This window comes from Engraulis encrasicolus, chromosome 16 (assembly GCF_034702125.1).
Source record: "Engraulis encrasicolus isolate BLACKSEA-1 chromosome 16, IST_EnEncr_1.0, whole genome shotgun sequence".
NCBI classification, from domain to species: Eukaryota; Metazoa; Chordata; class Actinopteri; order Clupeiformes; family Engraulidae; genus Engraulis; species Engraulis encrasicolus.
In genome coordinates, this window is record NC_085872.1 from 4,594,543 (window position 1) to 4,617,903 (window position 23,361).

Below are 23,361 nucleotides of genomic sequence, written 5' to 3' on the forward strand. Positions count from 1 at the left end.
GGTTCTAGCTTCCTAGGCTATTTGTATAAGTACCATTTTTGAATTGGCTGCATGAATTCTGGAAAACCACTAAAATAAAATATTGGGCTACGTTAGGCCACACACACACACACACACACGCACACGCACACGCACACGCACACGCACCACACACACACACACACACACGCTAATGCAGAGGCAACAACCTATATACGAAGTTTATGTGAAGAAGAAGAAGAAGAAGAAGAAGAAGAAGAAGAAGAAGAAGAAGAAGACTTAATCAGTGGCCTTAGCAACGTAACGTATAGTATCACGCGTTGTCGTAAAACGCAGTAAAACTCCCCGTTGCCCAGTCAAACCGGAAAACGGCGCGCTTGTTTGAAATCGTAAACAAACCCTCAGCACCAGGCGTCAGGGGGCACGCTATTGCTAGCATCGCAAACTGGATGCAATCACGCCCCTGGAAACTTTTGCTGCCAAACAACATAAAGAAACACAGGCGATGGACATTGATAGCTTAAGCGGTGTTTTTCTCAACAGTTCAATGACCGAATGTTTCATTCTGCATGTAATATTTGCTTCGATGGCATGCCCCAGTAGCTAATTCGTCGTCTCTAGGGAAGTTCAACGTCCTTTTGACTCGGGGATCAGGATTATCAGGCTAGGATAGCAACAGGTAATTGCAGGTGATCTACTGTCTGTCTGTTTTAGTCTTAACCCGCAGTTTGTACAAACGCCAGTTTATAGAAACGTCTGTGTTAATGTATTTTGCTTGGGAAAACGCCTCTGGTCACAGCCCCTCTGCAAAGAGAATGCTTGACATATCACCTGGAGGCATTGGTGAACCATATCTCAAACGTTCCTTCGGAGTACTTACCAACATTGTGATTTTGTTCCTTCGGCGAAGAAGACCCGACTGAATATTTATCGCTCTGCTTGCATCGCAATCCATAGTCTATAATGATTACACGCCACTGTAAAAAATAATCGTGAAAAACAAGCTAATCGCACACAAGATTGTTGCTAATTCACGCCCGTGATTGCAGCAATCGCTCAGTGGCAATGATTATGCCACGCCATTAACTGATATTATTTGTCTTTTGCAGTCGGAAAATGGATAAAGCAGACATTGGACATGTTTTTGTACTCGAGCAGGAAGTGAAAAGTTTGACAGAGGAACTAAGCCAATGTCAGGTTCGTGTCAAGTTTACTTTATGTGCTTACTTCAGTGCTTGCTTACTTTCTGCCATCTGTCATTTGTCAGTATTAGCCTAGGCCTATAGCAAAAAACATTTTTATACAAAATAGGCTAATACTACCCGTTTGTACAGCACGTTCTAAAGTGGAAGTCAAGAGTGTCATGTAGCCTACTAGCTCTGCAATATGTTACATCTGACATCAATGTGCCCAAAACAGTGCTGTCTGCTGATACAGTAGCCTAATTGTCTGTCTGTGTGGAAGCGGTGTATCACATCGAGAGCTACTCTCCACATAGACGTCATCAACTCTCATGTAGACCATCCATAAATTTCTCCTCCTCAAAACATGTACAGCATGGAAGTATGTGATGTGTATGCGCTGGCTTGCCTTTACTCTTCCACCAGGTGGTGCCTTAAAGCATAAGCAGCCTTGGTGTTAACTAAACAATCATGCAAGTTTTTTAATACTCAACATAACAGTCGTTATCATTGTCCAGAATTGCTTGTAGATAGTGTGTACTGACGTTTCTTTTGCCCAGATCTTGGCATTCGCAGAGATCATTTTGTTGTTCTGTGCTTGTGGCATCATACAGAGCAGAGCATTTTAAATGTACTATTTTTTTTTATACTGGACCTGGACCATGTGTCCGCATATGCGAACACAGCATGGCCACTAGTCACAAATAGATTTTATAGTACAATAATTTAGCAGACTACAGTATATATTTTTTATTATTACATACGTTGCTAAATACCAACATGTTTTGGCGAGTTCAGGCAGTGGTCCTTCATGATCTGTCTCTCTAAGATGAATAATTGATTGATTGGACAGGCTTTAATCACATCGTGAAATATTCACAGCGGAAAAGTCTTAGAATGTCAAGATTGGCTCTATCTCGACCTTGCAGAGCTTAACCTATTTATATGTGTTTAAATGGCATTGAGGAGACCACTTATTTGAAGTTAGTCTTTTTCTCTATTCCTTCATAAACGCAGTGCTGGCATCATTTTAGTGAGGTCTCTATTTCTGCACATCTGAGTCCTCCACTTTGTATGTTCAGCCCATGGTCTATCAAGGTCTGCCTCTGCCATTTACTAAATAATTGATTAGACACTTTTGAATGGGGTTCAGAATTCATGTTCTAATTGGAGACCAGTGGATTCCAGAGGGAATGATGACTTTTATCTTATGATGATGTGGACATAATTTAACAGATAATTTTATATTAGGTCGATTTGGTTAGAAAATGTAGTTTTTAGATGTTTCTCATTAAATCTAATGTATCTTAAAAATATTTGAAAGATTTTTTTTGCACGACAATTTGAATAGTAAATGTGTCAAGCTTGCATGTCAGGCTTGTATTGACTCTCTTCCATGGGTTTTTATTTGCTTCTGTAATACAGAATGCAAAGGAATGAAAAGCTAGTATGTGAGAACAACATGTGTCTTAGCTTTGATGTAAAAGACAACCTTTTCAGAATTTCAAAACCGATGTTTGTTAGCTGCTGAACAATGTGTTGTTAAGGATGTTACTGATGACACTGACTACATTGTTTTTTCCCCTCTTTATTTTAGGCTGACAAAGAGTTTGTGTGGTCACTTTGGAAACGCCTCCAAGTCGCCAACCCAGACCTCACACAAGCCGTCAGTTTAATAGTGGAGCGGTAAGAGTTTCCCTTTAGCTGTGTATCGTCAGTTTAATAGTGGAGCGGTAAGAGTTTCCCTTTAGCTGTGTATCGTCCTGGCACTAATGTCAACCTGCAGTTGGTAGCGCACCTCTAATACAACAAATGAATAATCCTCCCTCTTGCTGTAAGTCCTCTGCTTGAGAGATGGGCCTCGCACGAATTCTCAGGCCTATAGCCTGAACCCCCACACCACAAACGGACGAAAAGTATGTATGAAAGTCCAAGGTTGTGTATGAAGCGGCTTGAGTGTGCAGCAGGGGGTTAGGGCTGAATCTGCTGCAGATGCTGCTTTAAGCCTCCTTATCCTCCGCAGAGCTGCTCAGCCATGGCGGGGCTTTAATGAAAACAGTTTCCCCCTCTTCCCATCCTAAACTGTGAAAAAGGCTCCGCCAAGTGCCTGCCTTTATGGGATAAGCGCTAGATTTAGGATGACTAACTTGACCCTCAAAGGGGGTGCCAGAGCTGCGCTGATGGCATGGGAACCTGTTGAAAAGGGGGGGAAATTCCGCAGTGCCCCTGCGATTCACAAATGTGCTACTGCATGTGATATCAATTTGTGGATTCATTGTGACTTCTCTGACCTGAGGTTTGTTCAGGTAGCAGTTAATTTACTGTTAAAGCATTACTGATAGTCCTTTTTGCATTGTATAAATGTGTAACTTTATCCCTACTGTAAATCCCCTTTCAGTTAAAAGAGAAGCCTTCCTGCATTTAGTTCTGAACACTATACATACACACACTTGAGGAAAAAAAAAAGAAAGTGTTTGTGGCAAGCTGTACTAGCGTTTCTTCAGACGAATTACCAGGTACGAAAGCCCATGTGTCTCTTCAGCTGAGCAAACACCCTTCCATGGGCAAAGTCAACAAGGCATGCGGGTCCTTAGAGAGCGGGGAACACTCTCCCCAAGAGCGCGGGCCCGTATCAGCATACTGCCGTGCTGGATATTGACATGATAATTGCGCTGGCTCCTGTCAGGCGCTCGGTCTTGTGGGACCTCTGCTGGTTTTGTAGCGATTGGATGGTTGCTCGGGACATGGTTAACATCGCCAAGGATACATGGTGCTGTTTGACTCGGTAGAGACTAGGCATCATGTCAGAGGTCCTCAGGGAAGGACAGTGAGGGAGAGAGGGAGTCGCTGAATGAAAGAAGAATAAAAGAGATTGGAATGGGGCACTCCCAGGTGATTGGTTGCTCCTGAAACAAAGCGGACCCCAGTGGCTGTTCTTTTGTCTCAATCCCTAATGCCGAACACAAGGAGGCTGCCTTGGGTGTACGTAACCATGTTTGGGTGTTTCTCCAGCGTATTGTGTGCTGGGTTTGATGTCGTAGGATTGACTAACATCTAGAGGGAAGAAAACACACTCTCACACACACACACACACACACACACACACACACACACACACACACACACACACACACACACACACACACACACACACACACACACACACACGGATGTGTTTTTCCTGTGTCAGTAACAGGTAGATCTTGGCAGGTTTAGAATAGAATTCTTAAAATACAAGATTGGTTATTAAACTGGTCTTTATTTTAATAATTGATTGTCTCTTTTTTACTATTGGCCAGATGTGGAGAGAAGAGGACATTTTAGGATGGTTTGATTGTCATTTTTGTGACAAACGTTTCTCCCAAGATATTGTATAAGAAGTTAAACAACATCATGAATAGTAATCATCTAAAACAAAAATAATTTTGTACCGGTATTTCAACACCACGACTCAGTAGAATAGTTAATCTGCTGTTGTGTCTTGGACAGAGGCAAGGGTTAACAACCTGTTCTGCACTACTGTCTTCAATGTAGAAGGGAACCTAGAGGGCTGACAGCTTTCCTTAGTGTTTGCACTGTCTCCCCTGTCTACCTGATATACCCTAAGCAGATAATAGTTGATATTCATCATAGAAGATAAGGAAAGTGTGCATCCTTACTGATACTCTACAAATGTCTTGTAATGGGGAAATAATAATTGAGTTCATGTTTTTTTCACTATCATTTTATTTTTTTTACTGCACGTGTTGTCACTGCTAGTGCTGTGTGTTTTCCTGTTTGCATTGACTGCGTGTGTCTAATCCATTAGACCTTCCATTAATGGACATGAAGTCGTGGTTTGGCTCAGTCGAGTTCATTAGCTGTCACTCGCTGTGCATAGGGTGAGCCTCCTCATGATCATGGCCGTTAAGAAGTCAGTGCCTGGAGATGACACAGATCATTAGAGGACCAGGCTGCAGATGCCGGGCACTCTAATGATGAGCGCTCGGGATACAATTGCTTTTCTTTTTCTACTCTGCCCCCTTTCAATTCACTCTCTAACTCACTTCCCTTCCCTCCATTTCAGTGAAAGGGGGAAAGCAGAAGTTAAGGACAGAAAAGTGCTGGAGATCCTTCAAGCCAAAGACTACAAAATACAGGAACTAGAGCAGGTATGGGCAGAAAGCATTCAAGGCATATTCTCTGTTTGTCTGCCTGCCTTTCTTTCTGTCTGTCTGTAGATCCTTCTCTCACTCTCTCTTTACATCGGTCTTATCCTGTCTCAGTCTTTCCATTCACTGCTATCGCATCCACACTGCTGTCTCACTTTCCCCCCAACACTCTCGCTGTTATCTTCATCTGATCCACCTAGTTAGGCAGGCCACTCTGACTCGGTGATAAATGTGGCGGGATGGCAGCCAATGATGAGCTTGTGCTCTTAATTCACCTTTAATCAGGATCCTTGAATGGAGCAGCTGTCAGCAGCTATCATTAGCACAGCTGGCTGTGGCTCCAGAGGGACATGCGGATGCCATCCCATCCCATCCCCAGCCCCCAAACACCGCACCGTGCCCAGTGAGCCTCACGTCTGTCATGCAGTCCTAAGTGAGGCCACTTACTCTACTAGCAAAAAAGGGGTCCTTTGACTTTCCATCTCCGGAAACGGATGGATTCATCATGTAAAACTCTGATTGATTTTTTTTGGTCCAAAAGAAAGAATTTGTTGCAATTTAACATTGAAATGTCTACATTTCTATATTTTCTTTATTTTTTTGCGGAGACACTGATTTTGAAAAATGGTAATAATACAGTGTAGCTCATTTGAAGAGCTAATCTGTAGTCCGCTTCCATGCTGTTGTCCAGTTGACCACTGACATCCACTGTCTGGTCCAAAATTTGGGCCAAACTAACCCAAGCGGCGATTAATTTGCCTCTTCCCTCTTCTTTGGGAGATGTGATGGTCTGCTGAATTTTCTGCATCTCACGCTCTCAAAGCCACTCCACTGTAACTTTGACAATCTTTTCTTTTTCCCTCATCGCTTCACCTCTGCCCACCGCAGCTCACCCTCCCCTCCATCTTTGTAACATAATTAGCTTTCATTTTTGAACTGCACTGGGAATTTCTAATGCTAATCTTTCTGTCCTAGACCTCTTAACTTCTCTAAACCTTTTTTCCTAGCAATTGAACACTACTGGGGTTAAAACGCTTCTTGCCTACCTCATTATCAACGTTTTGAATTTCGTTCCACTTGCTGTATAAATCTCTATTAAAGCCCATTTTTGCATGGCGGACGGACAGAGGCATAAATCCACTATCTGGAAAGATTCAAGTGATTCCCTCAACATGGCAATTAATTGCGTCCCAGAGCACGGTGTTATTTTTGAACTCTCCTCGGCCAGCAGTGGATTATGTCCATGCCAGAGCAGGCTGCTGATGCTCGCTGTGCTGCGCTGCGCTGCAAGTCCTCCAGTCTCCAGCCTCTGCCAGCTGCAGGATGCACCGCAGCACACACCACCCGTGTGGCCCACAGACACGGCTTATAGCTGTGGCCCTGGCTTAATCCATTGTTAGTCCTCATTAGCTTTATTTGAGGGTGTCTGAGTGGCACCATGATATAGTCCTTTGTCTATTGTGGAGATCTAAAAACAAGACATAGGGGTGATAAACACACCAAAAGGTGACTAGAGAATGTTCATGTAGAAAGGTGGTGTACAGTATATGATCAAGCACACAGAGATTTGGTCTGACAAAAAAAAGGAAAACATTAGCTCTCAGCCATGCTCAACCATTTTTAAAAATAGGCGTTAAATTATATGAGTTCCCCTGATGTGGAATAGCCCCCCATCATGCCATGATATCACCTAGGCTATGAACGTACCATTTAACTTGAGTTACCCTACCCAACACATGGCGTACCCAGGATTACTCTTGACTAATGGCTGTCTCCCTCTTTACCCGTTCCCTGTTTTGTGGCTCCTCAAACAGAAAGTGGCAGGGCAACAGCAGGAGATAAACAACCTGTACCAGAGCAGGCAGCGCGGTGATGGGGAGCTGAGCGTCATGAAGACGGAGCTGGCAGCTCTGCGGCAGCGGCAAGGGAATACCAGTCGGGAACTTAAGGTTTGGACAAATTTCTGCTGGCACCCGGCGTGTTTGAAGAGGCGCCGCGCTCGCTCCAGCACAGCCGCGACACACGCAAGAAAAGAGAGGCCTCCCCTGGGGCCATAGCCTAAGGCCTCAAAATCACTTAGGGAGGTGAAAACGACATGCTCCCTCCCTCTTTTCCCCTTTACCCATCCCTCTCTCTGCCTGTATGTCTCTGTCTCTTTCTCTTGCTCTCTCTTCCTCCCTCTCCCTCTCTCTCTCTCTCTCTCTCTCTCTCTCTCTCTCTCTCTCTCTCTCTCTCTCTCTCTCTCTCTCTCTCTCTCTCTCTCTCTCTCTCTCTCTCTCTCTCTCACCCCCACTTCTCACACTAAGTGCAGTGGCTGTTGAGAAAGCTATGCACACTGCTTGATGCTGGCTGCTAACTTCCAGATAAATACTTAATGACAGGCAGGGAGGTGGGGCGGGGTGGGGTAGGGTTGGGGGTGGTGGCATGGCGCTGGGTTGAGGAAGTATGCGTGTGATGATGTGGCTTCTCCCTAATTACATTCTGATGGGACTGGCATGATTAATTGATAAAGTGGAGGTCCGGGTGGATGTGCCGTTGCAGGGTTTTCTGTAAGAAAAGAAAACAGAGAGGAAAAGGGGAGTGAGTGAGGAAAACACATGTACACACAAGCAAGCAAACAGACACGCGCACGCACACGCACACACACACGCACACGCACCAATAGGAGTGGGGGACAGCATCAAAGGAGTTTGGCTGGCTAATGGGCCAGTAGTGAAGGCTTTCTCATTAAGCGCTTGTCATTAGAGTGTGCGGATGGCCCCTGTACCTGCGTGGGCCCGGGCCGGCTGGGGGCCCAGGTGACCTTGCCAATCAAGCGCGGGAGACGAGGCCCTCTGCGCTCTCCCCCACGCCACAGAGCACCGCTGTCTCAACCCGCCTCGGCCCAGTTTTACATATTCATCCCCAGCGCTGCTCTCTAACCCCTCCTCAGCTTAGCACACCCTCCTCCCCTTCTGCGCTTCCCTTTATTTCTATCTCCTTCTTGCTCCCTCTCTCCCCGCCCCTTACCCGGCTTCTTTTGTTTACTTGGCCCTTGTGACTCCCCCCTCCCCTCCCTTCCTCTCTCCCTCCCTCCCTCCCCACCCCCAGGAATGGAGGGAGCGCAGCAAGAAGGCGGAGGAGGAAGGACGGCGCGTGGTGCGGCTTCTGGAGGAGGAGAAGCGGGGATTAGAGGAGCGCTGCGCCTCCCTGCTAGCTGACCTGCAGAGGGCACAGGAGCAGCAGGCCCAACGCAGCCACCGAGAGGAGCACACACACTCCAAAGTCAAGGTAACGTTCTCTCTCTCGCAGCCACAAAGCGTGGCACAGACACCAGGAGAGACAGAAAGAGAAGTGAGAGAGAGAGAGAGAGAGAGAAAACAAAAAAGGCGAGAGAGCAATCCTGGGACCACGCGGGCAAAGAGGAGCTACATTTCTTAGCTTTTCTCTCTTTTCTTTCTTCTGCACACCTTGAGTGTGCCTTCTCTGGCTGCCCGGAATGCAAAGTAGTGAGTAGTGTCCCACACAGCACAAATTTTAAATATTGATGGGATGCATTCGGAGGGGGGCAGAAATAATGACTTATTTTAAACATGGAGGGGTCCCCCCCAGCACTGCATCACACACACCCGCGTGTCAAAGACAGAAAGCCCAGCGCATGGCCTCTCCCTGCGGTGTGACCCAGCACAGAGTCTCCTTCTTTGTTTTCTATCATTACACCGTGGCTAATTAGCAGCATAAGAAGTTCTCTGGGCAGCTCTCCCACTCCTTATTACTATGGAGGAACTTCTTCCAGGTTTCAGAGGGTAGGCTAAGAAAGCCTCTGCTTACTCACTCAGCCCAATCAGTGTCAGGGTTCAGTGTCTTTCTTTTCCCGTCATGAGCGGTGCGGGACTCGGAGGCCCCTCTGCCAGAGTGCCACTCAAACACGGGCACCTGAATAACTCAGGACCAGCTTCCCTGGCTCACTCTCTCTCTATGTGTTCTCTCTCTCTCTCTCTCTCTCTCTCTCTCTCTCTCTCTCTCTCTCTCTCTCTCTCTCTCTCTCTCTCTCTCTCTCTGTCTCACACACACACACACACACACACATACCTGTGTGTGCAACATGAATAGAGATGGTATTAACATCATGTCCATGTGAATGTTAATGACGGAACCACAGCTGACCACTCAGTAGCTAGAAAAACATGTGTACAGCGCAGTTGTGGCATTTTTTTGTTAGCTCATGTGTGCTCGTGTGTGTGTCTGCTTGTGCATGTGTGTTTGTATCTTCTGTTGTGTGTGAGGGAGATGAGGGGCGGGGGTGATTAGGGCTGGCCCCTGCTGCCGGGTAACCTCTCCTGGCGAGCCCTGCGTGTTTGATGCAGGGCGGAAGGGTCTGGAGCCTCATGCTCATTAGCACTGGTGGCTCCTGTGATGTGCTGCTTACCGCTTCTCTATGTGCCCGACACTCTCACCACCAAAGAGCCTGCCAGAGAGGGGAGAGGCAGGACGGTGAAGGACCTCTCCTCTCCTCTTTATCGTCTTACCTAGTTTTGAAGTCCAGCTCTTGATCTTTCTCTTTTTCCCCTCCTTAGCATATGTGTTCATTGTGTTTTCATACTTGCTCACTTCACTTATCCCCCCTTCCGCCTTCCTTATTTCTCCCCTGGCCCATACCTCTCTGTCCATCTCAGGACTTGGAGCAGGAGTTGGGCAGTGTGAAACAGCAGCTGTCTGATGCTGAGGGCCGGGTCTCAGATCTCACTGGGCAGCTAAACGCCAAAGAACAAGAGCTCGCTCAGAAAGACCAGTGTTTGGTTCAGATCAGGTGAGATGCGATGCCTTTTTTTTGCAACTTCAAATTAATTAAATGTTTAAATAAATCATACTAAATACAGTGAAATCCTGATTGAAACCTGTCTGTGCGTGTATGTACTCTACACGGTAATTAGCTGTAGTGATGATGGCAAAATTTTGATAGCTGTCTGCTTGTTAAATTGTGCCATGCTGAGTCAAGCAGCATACTAGGACGGAGAATATCTGTTCAGCTCTAATTTGAGTGGTGACACACACACACACACACACACACACACACACACACACACACACACACACACACACACACACACACACACACACACACACACACACACACACACACACACACACACACACACACACACACACACACACACACACACACAGTCAGAGACATACACTCATTGGCAGTCATCTTTGGACATCTGATAAACCCTACATACTTGATGCATTTCGTAGAGGCATAAAGAAACCTCTCAGGATTTGCTAAATCTTCAGTCGATATGATAAAAATGTTGGGGACTATAGAATAGCAGTAATCTCCTGTGTTACTGCTCACATTCTGAACATGTCAGTCAAACAATTAAGATGGAAAATCTCCTGGTCCTATAAGCCCCTTTCTATGACGGATAAATTCTATTTATTTGCAAGAAATATACTGTCACCTCTCTTCACTATTGATACAGATAAGGGTCAAGTCTAATCAGGAATATACTGTATTCGAAACAACTTATTTAGACAATCAGGTAGTTTTGTACAGAATTGGGTTCAATTCGGCACATTGCGCATTTTTTTGTGGAAAGCCCCGTTGCACAATTAGAAAAGGGATGGAGCCTTGTCAAAATCAGCGTGGCCATTGCAGAAAGGGTTAGGATGACGACAAATTGGAAGTTAACAAGGACCATAAACTTAACCTGTCTTGTCTGTGCAGCAAAACGGGTTGACATGTAATCAACTTCAAAACTAATTGTGTGCATAAACATTAAATACATTTGAATCAAGCCAGCAATGCTGAAGCAGTTTGCATAGAGCGCCTCATTAATATTCAGCTCCCTGAGACTGTCACTCACCCTACGCTGTACATCTTGTTCATGGTGCTTGTCGTCTAAAGCAACCAGAAAATAGCAACCAGAACTCAGTTGGAAATTGTTCTGCTGTGTTCCAAACTATACTCAGGTGTGTGTGTGTGTGTGTGTGTGTGTGTGTGTGTGTGTGCGTTCGTGCGTGCGTGTGTGCGTGTATGCGTGCGTGCGTGTGACTCTGTGTGTGTGTGCGCGTGCGCGTGTGTGCCCAGATGAGTCTTGTAAATTGTGTAAAACTGTATGCTTATATAATGCATTCTAACTTTAGGGCACCGGAGGAGGTGCGACAGGCAGCAATGCCCAGCAGGTTTTAACAGCTACCTGTGTGTGTGGGTTTTTTTTTGTGTTTTTGTGTGTGTGTTTTTGTGCATGTGTGCGTGCGTGCGTGTGCGTGCGTGCGTGTTAACCTTTGCCCTTATTCATTGTGTAAAACTATATGTAATGCATTCTACCTTTTGTGTGTGTGTGTGTGCATACGTGTGCTCGCTGGCAGGCAGGAGCTTGCGGGTGTGCAGGGTCTGTACAGCCAGAGTGTGGAGCACGCAGGTGAGCAGGCCGAGCTCATCCAGCAGCTGGAGGGCCTCAACCTGGACACCCAGAGAGTACTACGCAGCCAAGAGCAGGCCCACACCGCAGACACCGTTTCCTACCACAAGGTGTGTGTGTGTGTGTGTGTGTGTGTGTGTGTGTGTGTGTGTGTGTGTGTGTGTGTGTGTGTGTGTGTGTGTGTGTGTGTGTGTGTGTGTGTGTGTGTGTGTGTGTGTGTGTGTGTGTGTGTGTGTGTGTGTGTGTGTGTGTGTGTGTGTGTGTTTATGTCTGTGTGGATGGATGAGTCAATGAGTCACTGAATTTGCCTTGGTCAGCAGCCCTTTCCCCTGCACTGCACTGCACCCCCATGCCAACTTTCCAGATGATCTTAGCATCTGTCCTCCCGATGTAGCATTTCGCCATAGGAACCCCACGAAGAGCAGCGTTGTGTTGTGTTCCATGGCATGGCTTTTGTTTCTCGTCTGACACTGCTTAGTGTGTTAAGTCCATCATGGTTTTTTAAAAATCTTTTTCCCCTTCACTTATCTTTATTTTGGCTGTCCTGTGTGTGTGTCTGTGTGTCTGTGTCTGTATCTGTGACCGACCGTAGCTGTACACCGAACTCAGTGTGACCCACCAGGCACTGGTGTGTAATGAGTCTCAGCTACGGCAGCGGGAGGCGGGCCTGAGCGCGCAGCTCCGCGAGAGGGACCAACAGGTCCAGCAGCTGCAGGAGCAGCTGCAACAGCTTCACCTCCAGCAGCCACAGCAGCAGCAGCAGCAGCAGCAGCCACCTCCCTCCCAGCAGCAGCAGCAGCAGCAGCAGCCAAGGCAGGCAGGCTCCACCACAGTCTGCACTCAGACCAGACAGACCAACTCCCAGCACTTTGAGGTGAGTCCACACGAGAGCTATTTACACCACGCTTGCTTCTCAGTAAGTGGCGCTCACCGCCACACCTTCACCACCTCCAGCCCATGGCCGTCACCACCACAGCAGTGTCAGCCCACGCAAAGGCTTCGCTACGCCCTGCTGGTTTATTTACACAGGCTGTTCTGGGCCACAGAGGCCTGGGAGAGTCTGACACCCCCACCCACCCTCCTCCATTACACTATTACCCCTTCGCCAGCAGACCCCCCAGTCTGCGCTCACTTGATACCAGTTCAGCCTAGCCAAGGTTCCTCTTCAGCAGTTCACATTTATTCAGAATGAGAAACTGCTGCTGTACTGTCAGTTAGTCTGATCCCCTTTCACCCAGAGAAAATGAACATTACTACATTTCCAATTTCAGGCGGTTTCAGCCATTTTCTTTATCAAAATGATTTGTCTTCATACCGGACTGTATACATCTATTAACTAACCATTGTCTGCGTATCATGTGACTGTTCTCATGCACTGGGCATGCGTGTGCCAGTCTAAACACAGGATGCACATTTTCTGGTGATTACATAATCGAAGGTTATCGAAGATAAAAGTCTTGACTTTAAGATAAAAGTCTTTAGAGTCTTGGCTTAAAGTCGCACTAGGCAATTCTCAAGGTGAGACGAGATGGCCAGCAAGGGATACAAGCATGACCATGTCTACTGAAATATGTAAAGTCAGATTTTCTTTTGGCAGGAAATTGTGAGAGTACAGTGCAGTACAGTACAGTACAGTAGAGTACAGTACAGTACAGTAAGTACAGGAAAGCATTGGCAAACAACCTTGTGTGGGAATGGAACCTGGGTCCCTGGAATTATGGTATGGCATCATAGGCTACTGAGCCATGGTGCCCTATGGCAAGTTTTTTTAATTACCTTATTTATAACTTATTATAAGTTATTTTGTGACACTCGTTTGGGGACACCAGTCAGAAGTAGGAAGTGGGATTTTTTGCCAGCGAACCGCAGATGCAGTTGAGAGTCACTGTCTGTAAATGACTCATTGTCACTATCTGTAAATGACTCATTTAAGCATCAGCTGACTTGTGAAAATGTTTTTTTTAATTGAAAATCCTACCTAGTACCTATTTAAACTATTGATGAGGTGGAACTGTAGGGTTTTTTTTTTTTGGAACTTGTTTTTATTTTTGTTCATCATATGCAGTCTCATATGATGATGTCTCATAACAGAATATCTGTACAGTATGAAACGAGTATATCCACAGGCAAACTGTTGTTTACCACTTCATGGAATGTGGCTCAAAGATGACAACCTTGGTCATGTTTTGAATAATGAAAAATAACCGGTACATCTCGTATTGAAACTAAAATATACTGTATAAAAAATAAATTAATACAAACATGTGCTTTTTATTATGAAAGTACATCGAAGTGGGTCTGAAATATTGACCTAAAATGTGTTGAAGCTGTTAAAATGGGATGATGGCATCCATTCAGCCATGATATAAAAGTGTGCGTCTGGCCGCTATGGGCTCTAAAGCAATACATGATTACACAATATGCTGCAGAATATGTTGAATATGAATGTGAACAGGAATCTACAACTTAACAAATGCAGAAATATTAATTACAGAGACTCAACGAAGGGTGCACTTTCCCTGCCAATGGCACTAGGGAAATCTAAATAGACACTTTATATATTTTTTATCACAGGATTCAAAACAGTATAGATTTTTTTACTCTTCCCTGTCAGAGTACAAACAAACCTGGACTTCGATATGCAGCCCATAGTAAAAAGTTGGGTTTGGGTCCTATATCACCAGATATCACCCCGATATCACGCACGCATGGAGTCTAACTTAGTTGCACATAGAATATTCATTTGGAATGCTGACAATATTTAAGTAAAAACCCTGTAACCCTGTAGAAATCATGGGAATGGTATACCCTTAGCATTCCAAACGAAGGTTATATGCGCGCAAGTTCCATGCTTGCGACAGACACATTTAAGTTGGAAGTGGTACCCCTAGCAATAAACGAAGCGCAGTGGTTAATCTACTTTCTCACAAAGCCAGATCAACAAATTAATAAATTATCACTTAAATGCTGGCAACCGGGTGATAAGCAGAAAAATGGCCTTCAAGGTATCTCGATATCAAGGTAAATATGGACTTGGCTGCGCCATTGGGCTGTTTGACGCTTCCACCTCGTCCATTATTTCCCTTGATATCGGGACACCTCGTCGTCCGTTATTCCTTACATATGTACGGCAGTAATATGAAAGAGTGTTTCAGATGGAGCAGCAGTTATAACATCATGATGTGAATGGCTCTCTTACAGCAGCTGTTTTTATCCATTTATCACACCCCTTTCTTTTTAGTTGTTTTTTACATAATAATTAAACCATTTTTTCCCTTCTACGTGTTCATATCTTGTCATGATGATTAGACATTGGATCACATTTTATAATAATAATAATAATAATAATAACTTGGTTTTATATAGCGCCTTTCAAGGAACCCAAGGTCGCTTAATGGCTCTTGTATGGGATCTTGTCAGCTATTTAACTTAATTAATGGTGCCAACTTCCTTCCAGAGGCCCCGGGGGGGTTAAGTAATTAGTTATCTAAATGGAAAGTTTTAAGTTAATTTAAGTTATCAGTGAGAAGCATAATGTCTATCTATGCCCGACACCTCTATTAGTAAGTGCTGTTTGTATTTGACAGGCCTGGATTAGAATATGTGTCGGCCAGTAATGTTGCAGAGGTGTGGTGGTGATCTGATTATAATCGTTTGTGGGGAAGTTGAGACTCGTCGTGAACATTTGACTCAGGGCTGCCGCCTGTGGCGCCTCATCAGAACGCATCCCAGTTAACATGGCCAATGCTGAAATATGAATGGATCAATTAGCGCGTATTAATTACAGGGGGATCTGTGCAAAGCTGTGTTTAATTACTCAGATCTACAGGGCTGGGTTCCAGACAACCATGCAAGTGCGTGTGGGTGTGAGTCGGTGTATTTGTGTGTCTGTGAGAGTGTATGTGTGTGTCTGTGAGAGTGTATGTGTGTGTTTTAGCGTGCATTAGTGTGTGTGTGTCTACCGACATAAGGAGGCAGCTCACATATTTTTGGTAGAGCAGTAATAATCAGTGCATAGTTTATGCCGAGATGTGATGCCTGGCGTTAATATTAAATCGTGTTTACTGAACACATGTAGCTGCTGCCTAGCTGCTTTGTTTCTTAACTTTTTTGCCCGCCAACATCAAAGTTAACAGATCAGGTATCCCAAGGCAGAGCGCAGTCAGGAGGGCTTTCCATTCCCTGGCTATAATTGCACTGACAGGGGTGTGTATTCCAGCGCAATCTGAAATTCTGTAACAACTTCCTAGCCGAACACCTGTTAAATTCTAATGCACAGGTTGTTAGGGAGGCTTTATTTTAATTTTAAATGTTTGGAAGTTACCGATGGAGATGATCAAAGTGCTGATCGCTGGGGGAGAGTATATGAGAGAAAGACAGACGGACAGACGGAGAGAGGGAAAGGGGGAGAGAGACAGACGAGAGTGGCGAGGCACAGATCTCATTTGAATAAGGGGGAGTGATGACTTTGAACACGGCGGCACCAAGGAGGGAGAAAAGGAGGTGTGGAGAAGATGAGGAATGAAACCCACTAGTACCAATTGTGTGGTTTGTTATTGCATGATAATATGGAGGCCAGTCAGACAGGGATATACCCGGCTGCATGGACAATCGCAGGTTGCCAATTCTGGAAGCACTTTGACTTTTGTGTGCAGGTTGGCTTGTCTGCATATAAGAGCATCGTTGTGCGTGTATATTTCATAGAAAACATTCCTCTGTGTTAGTTTTACTCATCGCCGAAAGCCCTTTGTTTTGTGTACAGGGATGACGATTGTTTTCCAAATTTATTGGCTGTCGTGTTTATTGGCTTTCTGTTTTCTTTTGGACTAAATTATATGTTTGCGAGTATAACCAACCACAGAGAAAGAACCACAGCCAGCGTGTGATGGGTTAGGAGGACACGGTGCGCGTGTATACCTTTGTGTGTCTGTGCACACATCTGGAGTCTTGGCTACGGTGGCTATGAGGGATAGGACACTAAAATGGACTCTTGCCCATCTAGCTGAAGGGCCTGGCTGTCCGTCCAGTAGAGCAGGTGATGTGGGCCGTGGTGGAGAGCTGTTGCCAGGTGGGCAGCTGCTGTAGCAGGCAGAGGGCAGGCAGGGATCTCCCCAAACCGTGGCCTTTGGCTGAGTACACCCGATGACCCAGCACACCATGGAACCACATTTGCCATCACTGGCTTAGCATGGATTAGCATCCATTATACACACACACACACACACAAGCGCACACACCTCGGAGAAGAAGGTGTTGAACAGACCTATTGGTGTCGGCATGATTCAAACTGTTGTAGCTCCCTTTTACTCTGACTTTCAACAGATACTACTGCATGTCTTATTTACATCCATTACCTGCCGTATGGAACTGTACCGTTTAGACATCTCCTCTTAGCTCTGTTTTCTGCTGTGAAATTCAAGATCTTCAAGCCGCTTTAAACTCCATTACAGTGCTTCACATCAGACTCTTTCTCTTCTCCATTGCTGAGGACTAGCATCAGTAGCCCTTTTCTTTCATGAGATCTGAACCAGTCCTCACAGGTGATAAAAGTTGTACCCCCTTTTCTTGTTTGCGGTTTCTTCTTCCACCCTCTTTCCTCTCCCTTCCCACCATCTCCAGTGCAGAGGCTGGGTAGCCAAGAGACCTGGCGTGGTCCCTGAGCCACTGAGCAGGGTTTTCAACATCTGCCTCGGCCTGCGTTATTACTGTTGGTGAAGCCTGAGCTGTCAGATGTATAATTGAAGTGTCAGCCCCTCACCCCCACGCTGCTTGTTATGTGGGGGTCATGTTTAGATGAGGAGATGTGTTTCTTCTGATCAGCATCAGCTCCAAACTGGATCCTCCAGCATACTGAGTGAGGGGCGTATGGTTGTTTTTTCCTCTCTTTTCCTCTTTTTTTTCTCCAAATGATTCGGCCTGCCATCACCCAGAGAAGGACCACTCGCCACAGTCAATATTTTGTGGATATTATGCAGGTTATTCCTTTAAATGTTTCATTACCATAAATTAAATTGCCCATAAATGATATTCATAATTTTCTGAAATCTGAAAAGTTAGATGTGGAGTTTAACAAATTAAACACGTCAACTGAGTTGGTGTGATGTGGCAGAAAGGCTTAGGAGGAGTTTCACCTTTGGAAAAAAAGATATTACAAGTTTTTTTCCCCTTTAAGTTCTGATAAGATCAGAGTTATCCAAATTCGAATTCAAAGTGTATAAATATCCATGCATAACTTTTTGAGCAATAACAAACAAATGAACCAACTAAAACAACATAACCTTGTTGGCAGGTAAAATCGTGTAAATAAAAGAAAAAAAATCCTTTGATTTAACGTAACACTTACAGTATATAGATTTGTATATAGATTTTTTTTAATTTATTTTTTTTATGTAATTTCATTTTGATATGTGTGTGGTTTGCTTGTTGAGTCCCATGTGTTATTGTACCTCTACTCGCTGACTTACTTGACAGTGTTATTTGTTCCACTTCACTAAACTCACAAAGTATTGAAGCCAAGACATTTTAATTCTGCTTTGCTCTTAGCTCTAAATCTCATCAGTGGACCTGCATTCATTTTGAGTTTGTGCAATAATGTATGTAATTTCCATGTAATCTCGCATCCTATTCCCCTCTCTAACACCGCCCCCCCTTTTTTTCTGTCATAATTCGGTTAGCAGGAGGGAGCTGTACCTTCAGACAGCGGCTCTCTCTACCTCTAATCCTTTAGACGGTAATGATAGGGGCTCCAGTGTTATTTTTCTAATAGCTCAAGTGGTCTCATTAGATCAGAGCGCTGTGTACTGAAGCTCATTAATGAAGCTCAGCCATGTGCTAAAGGCCCACAGGTCAGCCACACACGCACACACTCACACACAGATTGTCCCTCTGCTCTGTTGAGGCACTCGCACTGCAGGCCCAAGCCGCCAACCTCCGCTCACCCCCCCCCACACCCCACACCCCTCTCCCCACCTCCCTCTGTCAGATACACAAACACACAACACAGATGTGCGTCCTACCCCAGTGCACACCACACGCTGTTTAAAACATACATGTGCTTTTGAATTATACACACGTGCATAATTTATGCATACATGTACTGACATTCATGCATTTTAATAGACAACACATTCAGCAACACATGTATATCTTGCAAGCGTATTGACTTTTTTCCCCCCTTTCAAATCAAATGTATGGATCCTGGCACATTTGCACCCAGATCGCATGTTTGTGATGTTGTACCCCATATGTTGGCACAGAGTGGCACCTTTACACGTCTCCGTACCCACCCAAGCACCTTGTTAACCAGCCTTAGCTCTCACCCCTGTCCCGGGTCCTCCACCTCTACCCCCAGTCTACTGGCGTTACACAGATGTGAGGTGCCTGATTATAGCGGCTCCATAATTAACAGTGATCAGATTTGTTTTGTGGCATAAATGGTGCATGTGTCGAGCATTAGTCTGCCCCGCGCTCGGCTCCGCTCGGCTCGCGCTCATTGGCATGCAGCTGGTGGGGCCCGCCGGCAGACGGGTCACGAGCGTCAGGGAGCGCAATCACAAGCCCCCTCCATATGTTCCCCTCGCTTCTACAGCAGGACCACGCGCGCCAGAGAACCTCCCCAAAGAACCTAATCGCGTTCGGTAATTACAGCGCACAGCTCTTTCTCTCCCTCCTTCACTCCCCCTCCTCCATTCCTCCCATCCCTCTCTTTCTCTGGCTCTTTCATTCTCTCTCTTCCTCTCCTCCCTCACTGTTTTGCTCCCTTTCTCCTCTCCTGGCTGGAAATGATTGGGGAAGCTGAAGTACTCCCTCATCAGATCATTTGTAAATTGCTTTACGTGGCTGATGCCGAACTCAGTTGGTTTTCGACTGCTTGAAATTATAAATAATTGTAACAGATGCGGCAATATGGCCGGCCTCCAATAAACGAGGCCCCTGATAATTTGGCCGACCCCTCTGACAGGCCAATTTAATAAAATGTGAACAAAATCTTCACGCTAATAATTTATCATCCCTTCTCCCAATTGGTTAAACTTAATTACCCTGGCAGTTAACAAGGTCACACCCAGATGCCAAGCCGGTCTGTAGTTTTGATAATGCAATCAGGAGTCTAGGTGATGACAGTGGTGTTGTTTCTTTCATTATGCCATTCTCAGAGAAAACAACACAAAATGCAGGTGTCAAGACATGCTTGTCAGTCTACTGTAATTACATGCCACCACCCAGCCTTGCATTAGTTAAAGAAATGATATGCAAGGGAAGGAGTTGGGAAGAGATTATGTAAACAGTGTTAGATTTTAGAACACTGCCCTTGTGTCTCCTTGATCAGCTGAAGGGGTCAGGTGACTTTGCCTCTGCAGGGTTGCATGCTGTGACCTACATTGATCGTAGGGTCACATTCAGAAATATTTGTGCAAGTACAAATTTCTAAAAATATCAGTCACGCTTCTTGAATACTGCCTATACTGTGACTTGATAAATAGGTAGGCAATGATGGGCTGTTATGAGCTGGGTCATGTGCAGCTGCGCCTTATCCCCACTCTCCCCGGGGCTGCAATATGGCACTGGCAACCATCTTTGGTTCACTGAGTAAGAGACCCAATACTGTGTAACTGTGACTGTATAAAAGGCCTTAATGTACATGTACACTAGTCGTTAGCTGCATTTAGTATAGCACATTTCTTTAAAAAAAAGTATAGACTCCACTTACCGTATCTTGAATGTGAGTGACAGGAGAATAAGGCATACTGCTGATGGACTGCTCATTAAGATAAATCTTAATACTACTAATATAAAAGCATAATGAGAGATGCGTAGTAGAGAGCTGCCCAAATTGTGTGTGTTTGTAAGTGATCAAATGTTTTCCTACTTGTAATTACTTAGATGATGTAATATAATTATCACTTTAAGGTTTGTCACGCTTGTACTGTAAATCCAGTTGCCTACTTAAAAAAAATTCTGTGTTTTGCAACTCCTTTTGCCGTTTTGACTGATATAGATGTAAATTTGTTTTATTATCGCCATACAGTATTTATTTATTAGGTAATATTGTTTTTAGATTGCTGCTATTCTCTGTGAAGAGTAAATGCATGAGCTGTGTGTCTGAAGTCCTGCATGGGTGTTCGTGTGTGCAGCAGCTGCAGCAGGAGCAGAGGGGAGATGAGGCTGAGGGAGAGGGAGAGGGAGAGGGAGAGGGAGAGCAGGACCTCCCCGATGGGCCTCCGCAGCTCCCGGGCCAGACTGCAGCCTCTCAGCCCCAGCCAGGTGAACCAGCAGGGGGCCTCAGCCATATCCAACACCCTCAACCCAGGAGCCGACAGTCACGGGGAACCCAGGTATGCTAACACAACGGGATGTGTCTGAGTCTCAAATGTTCAAAACACTTCAGTGGTCACTGTAAAGCATAAGTAGAGGGAAAGGGGTATTGCTCAGGACATGAGGAAAGTCTGTCTGTCTTTTTTTCCCCTTTTTTGTCTGAGACAAAACGAGATGGGGGAAAAAAATGAGACAGAGAGAGGAGGCACACGAATCATGTGATGGAGCTGAAGTGTCCTCTCCCACCTCCTGCTGTGGCCAGGCAAGCCTGCCATGAAGGTTTTCACGCATGCCTGGGGCTTAAATGGCTTGAAATCTCCCTATCAGTGTGTTCATAACAGACGCGCCATTTTAATGTATCCACGACAGACAGTCTGTGCAGTCCAGCATGATCTCTGTTTGTTGAGCAGAGATAATTAGAGTTGGACTTGAGAAGGGTGTGTGCGCGCGCGCGTGCGTGTGTGAGAGAGTGGGTGTGCGGGTGTATATGTGTCTGTGTGCGTGCATGCACAGTGTGAGTGTGCAGTCTCTATGTGCATTTTGCATTGGTTGTATATATATTTAATCAGGGCGATGTTTGTCTAAACATTGCTTGGGGCACAAGGTCCTTTACAGGCCATGAGCTGCCTTTGATGTCGTTTCGAGTGTGCCAACCTGACACTCAGGCACTTTGAAGATGCACAAGCTCCATTAGTCAAATCTGCTGTGCCCTCCCTTAACCACTGACCTTTATTTGATGAGACGGGTTGCCATGGCCACAAGGGACCCCGCCCTCTCCTCGTACACGGGCAGATCGCCTTCTCCTCTTTTACCTTACTTGTTTAAGACATCTCTGCATGTTGCCAGGGAAGTGATTTCTTGGAGGATGAAGGTTCTAGTTCTCCTTCATCGTGGCCACCCAGCATGTGGCTCTCCTTGTCTACAGGTGGTTGGGTATACAGTGACACATTGACATAGGAGTGTTCCTGCTCAGAGACAAATGGGCTAAAAGGGTTTCCGAACAGATTTTGGCACTGTAGACAAACCATGCCTCGGGGTGTGTATGAACAAACGGCTTCATGGCCCATGTGGGAGCACTCAATTGTGTTTTCGCTTGTGTACTGTGAAGAGCATTTGTTGCTATTCTTCATTTACCCCAGATGATGGCTCCCAGGGAACAAAAAGTCAGTGATAAATGCAGTAAGAGGACTAACTTAAGGCCCAATCTATATTTGAAGTGACAAAAGGACAGCTTCTCGATGGGGAAGCACATGGTTTCAGAGTTGGATTTGAATAAGTTTGATTTGATCTCAAAGCCCAGAACTAAATGATCATAACTGAAGTGATCATTCTAAGTAATTAAATAGCAATCAAGTCTGTCGGAAGCATTTTTTGTTTTCATATGTGCCGTTTGCTTTTCAGAGTTCAAATGGAGGCTCTACTACATGTACTTTCACACCCCAAGTCCAGTCGCTTCCAAGTAAACTATTTGAATGAAAAGACACCTGGATCAGTACTAATAGTTACCGCCATATCTTCTGAAGTGTTAGCTACTAATGGCCATTGGTCCTTCTGTGTAGAAAAAAAGTAGACGCACTCACCAAAAGCTGCCGACTGCTGCTGCTACCGCATGCTGTGCTATTTTTGGCTCCAAGCTTCCATTGTCACGCTTAACTTTTGAAAACTGAAGATAGCAAAACTCCCATGTCCTTCCATATGTTCACCAGTAGCCAAACAGTGCCAAGACAACTTCTTTTGATTATGCTACCCCACAAGACTTGATGTGGTGTGATCAGGAAGTGCATGATTTGATACGTCGCTGTAATAACACTCAAATACTGCGTTGTGATAAATGCCCAGATGAAGTTTCCAAATTGTGAGTTGACTTTGTAGTTGTTTTCATGATCTATGTCAGTTCTGTTCATCACAGAGTTACATAAATCACACAGAAGATGCATTAGAATGTCTAGATTCGAAATTTTAAAAGAAAACGTACAAATTTATTTTTACCATTTGGGAGTCAACGCATAGGAGTAAAGACGTAATTTTAATGGCACGGGAATGTGCTAATTGGTCTACATGGTCTACATCACAGTTCTGTGTCCATAACACATGTTGCTTGCTAGAATTTGCTGCCTTTTTTCCAAATCCATCACATTTGAAATGTAGGGTTTCACCACAAGATTATTTTGATGATGGTTATTTTAGGTGTACTGTACCGAAATACAGAATTTCGGATGGTCTCTTTCAAGCCTCTCTTTTAGACCACAGCTTGGTTTGTGGCATTACTTGTGAAGTGTCAGCCACTCTTGCCCCCTCTCTGTTGCCTCACACTTGTCTAAGGTGGATGTG

At 45.2% G+C, this 23,361-nt stretch overlaps 1 protein-coding gene across 3 annotated transcripts in view; it reads left to right on the forward strand.

Moving 5' to 3' along the window:
• Positions 1-395: 395 nt before the first annotated feature.
• cntln (centlein, centrosomal protein) overlaps positions 396-23,361 on the forward strand; it is a 90,600-nt gene continuing 67,634 nt past the window's right edge. Inside the window, exons 1-10 of one of the 3 annotated variants that reach the window (XM_063218336.1) lie at positions 396-668; positions 1,089-1,176; positions 2,758-2,846; positions 5,227-5,311; positions 7,126-7,260; positions 8,402-8,581; positions 9,967-10,100; positions 11,666-11,828; positions 12,311-12,592; positions 20,850-21,050. In XM_063218336.1, the coding sequence (XP_063074406.1) occupies positions 1,096-1,176; positions 2,758-2,846; positions 5,227-5,311; positions 7,126-7,260; positions 8,402-8,581; positions 9,967-10,100; positions 11,666-11,828; positions 12,311-12,592; positions 20,850-21,050 (1,350 nt within the window). In that variant the 5' untranslated portion in view covers positions 396-668; positions 1,089-1,095. The remainder of the gene's footprint in view (positions 669-1,088; positions 1,177-2,757; positions 2,847-5,226; positions 5,312-7,125; positions 7,261-8,401; positions 8,582-9,966; positions 10,101-11,665; positions 11,829-12,310; positions 12,593-20,849; positions 21,051-23,361) is intronic. The other 2 variants (XM_063218335.1, XM_063218337.1) reach the window with 2 other exon arrangements.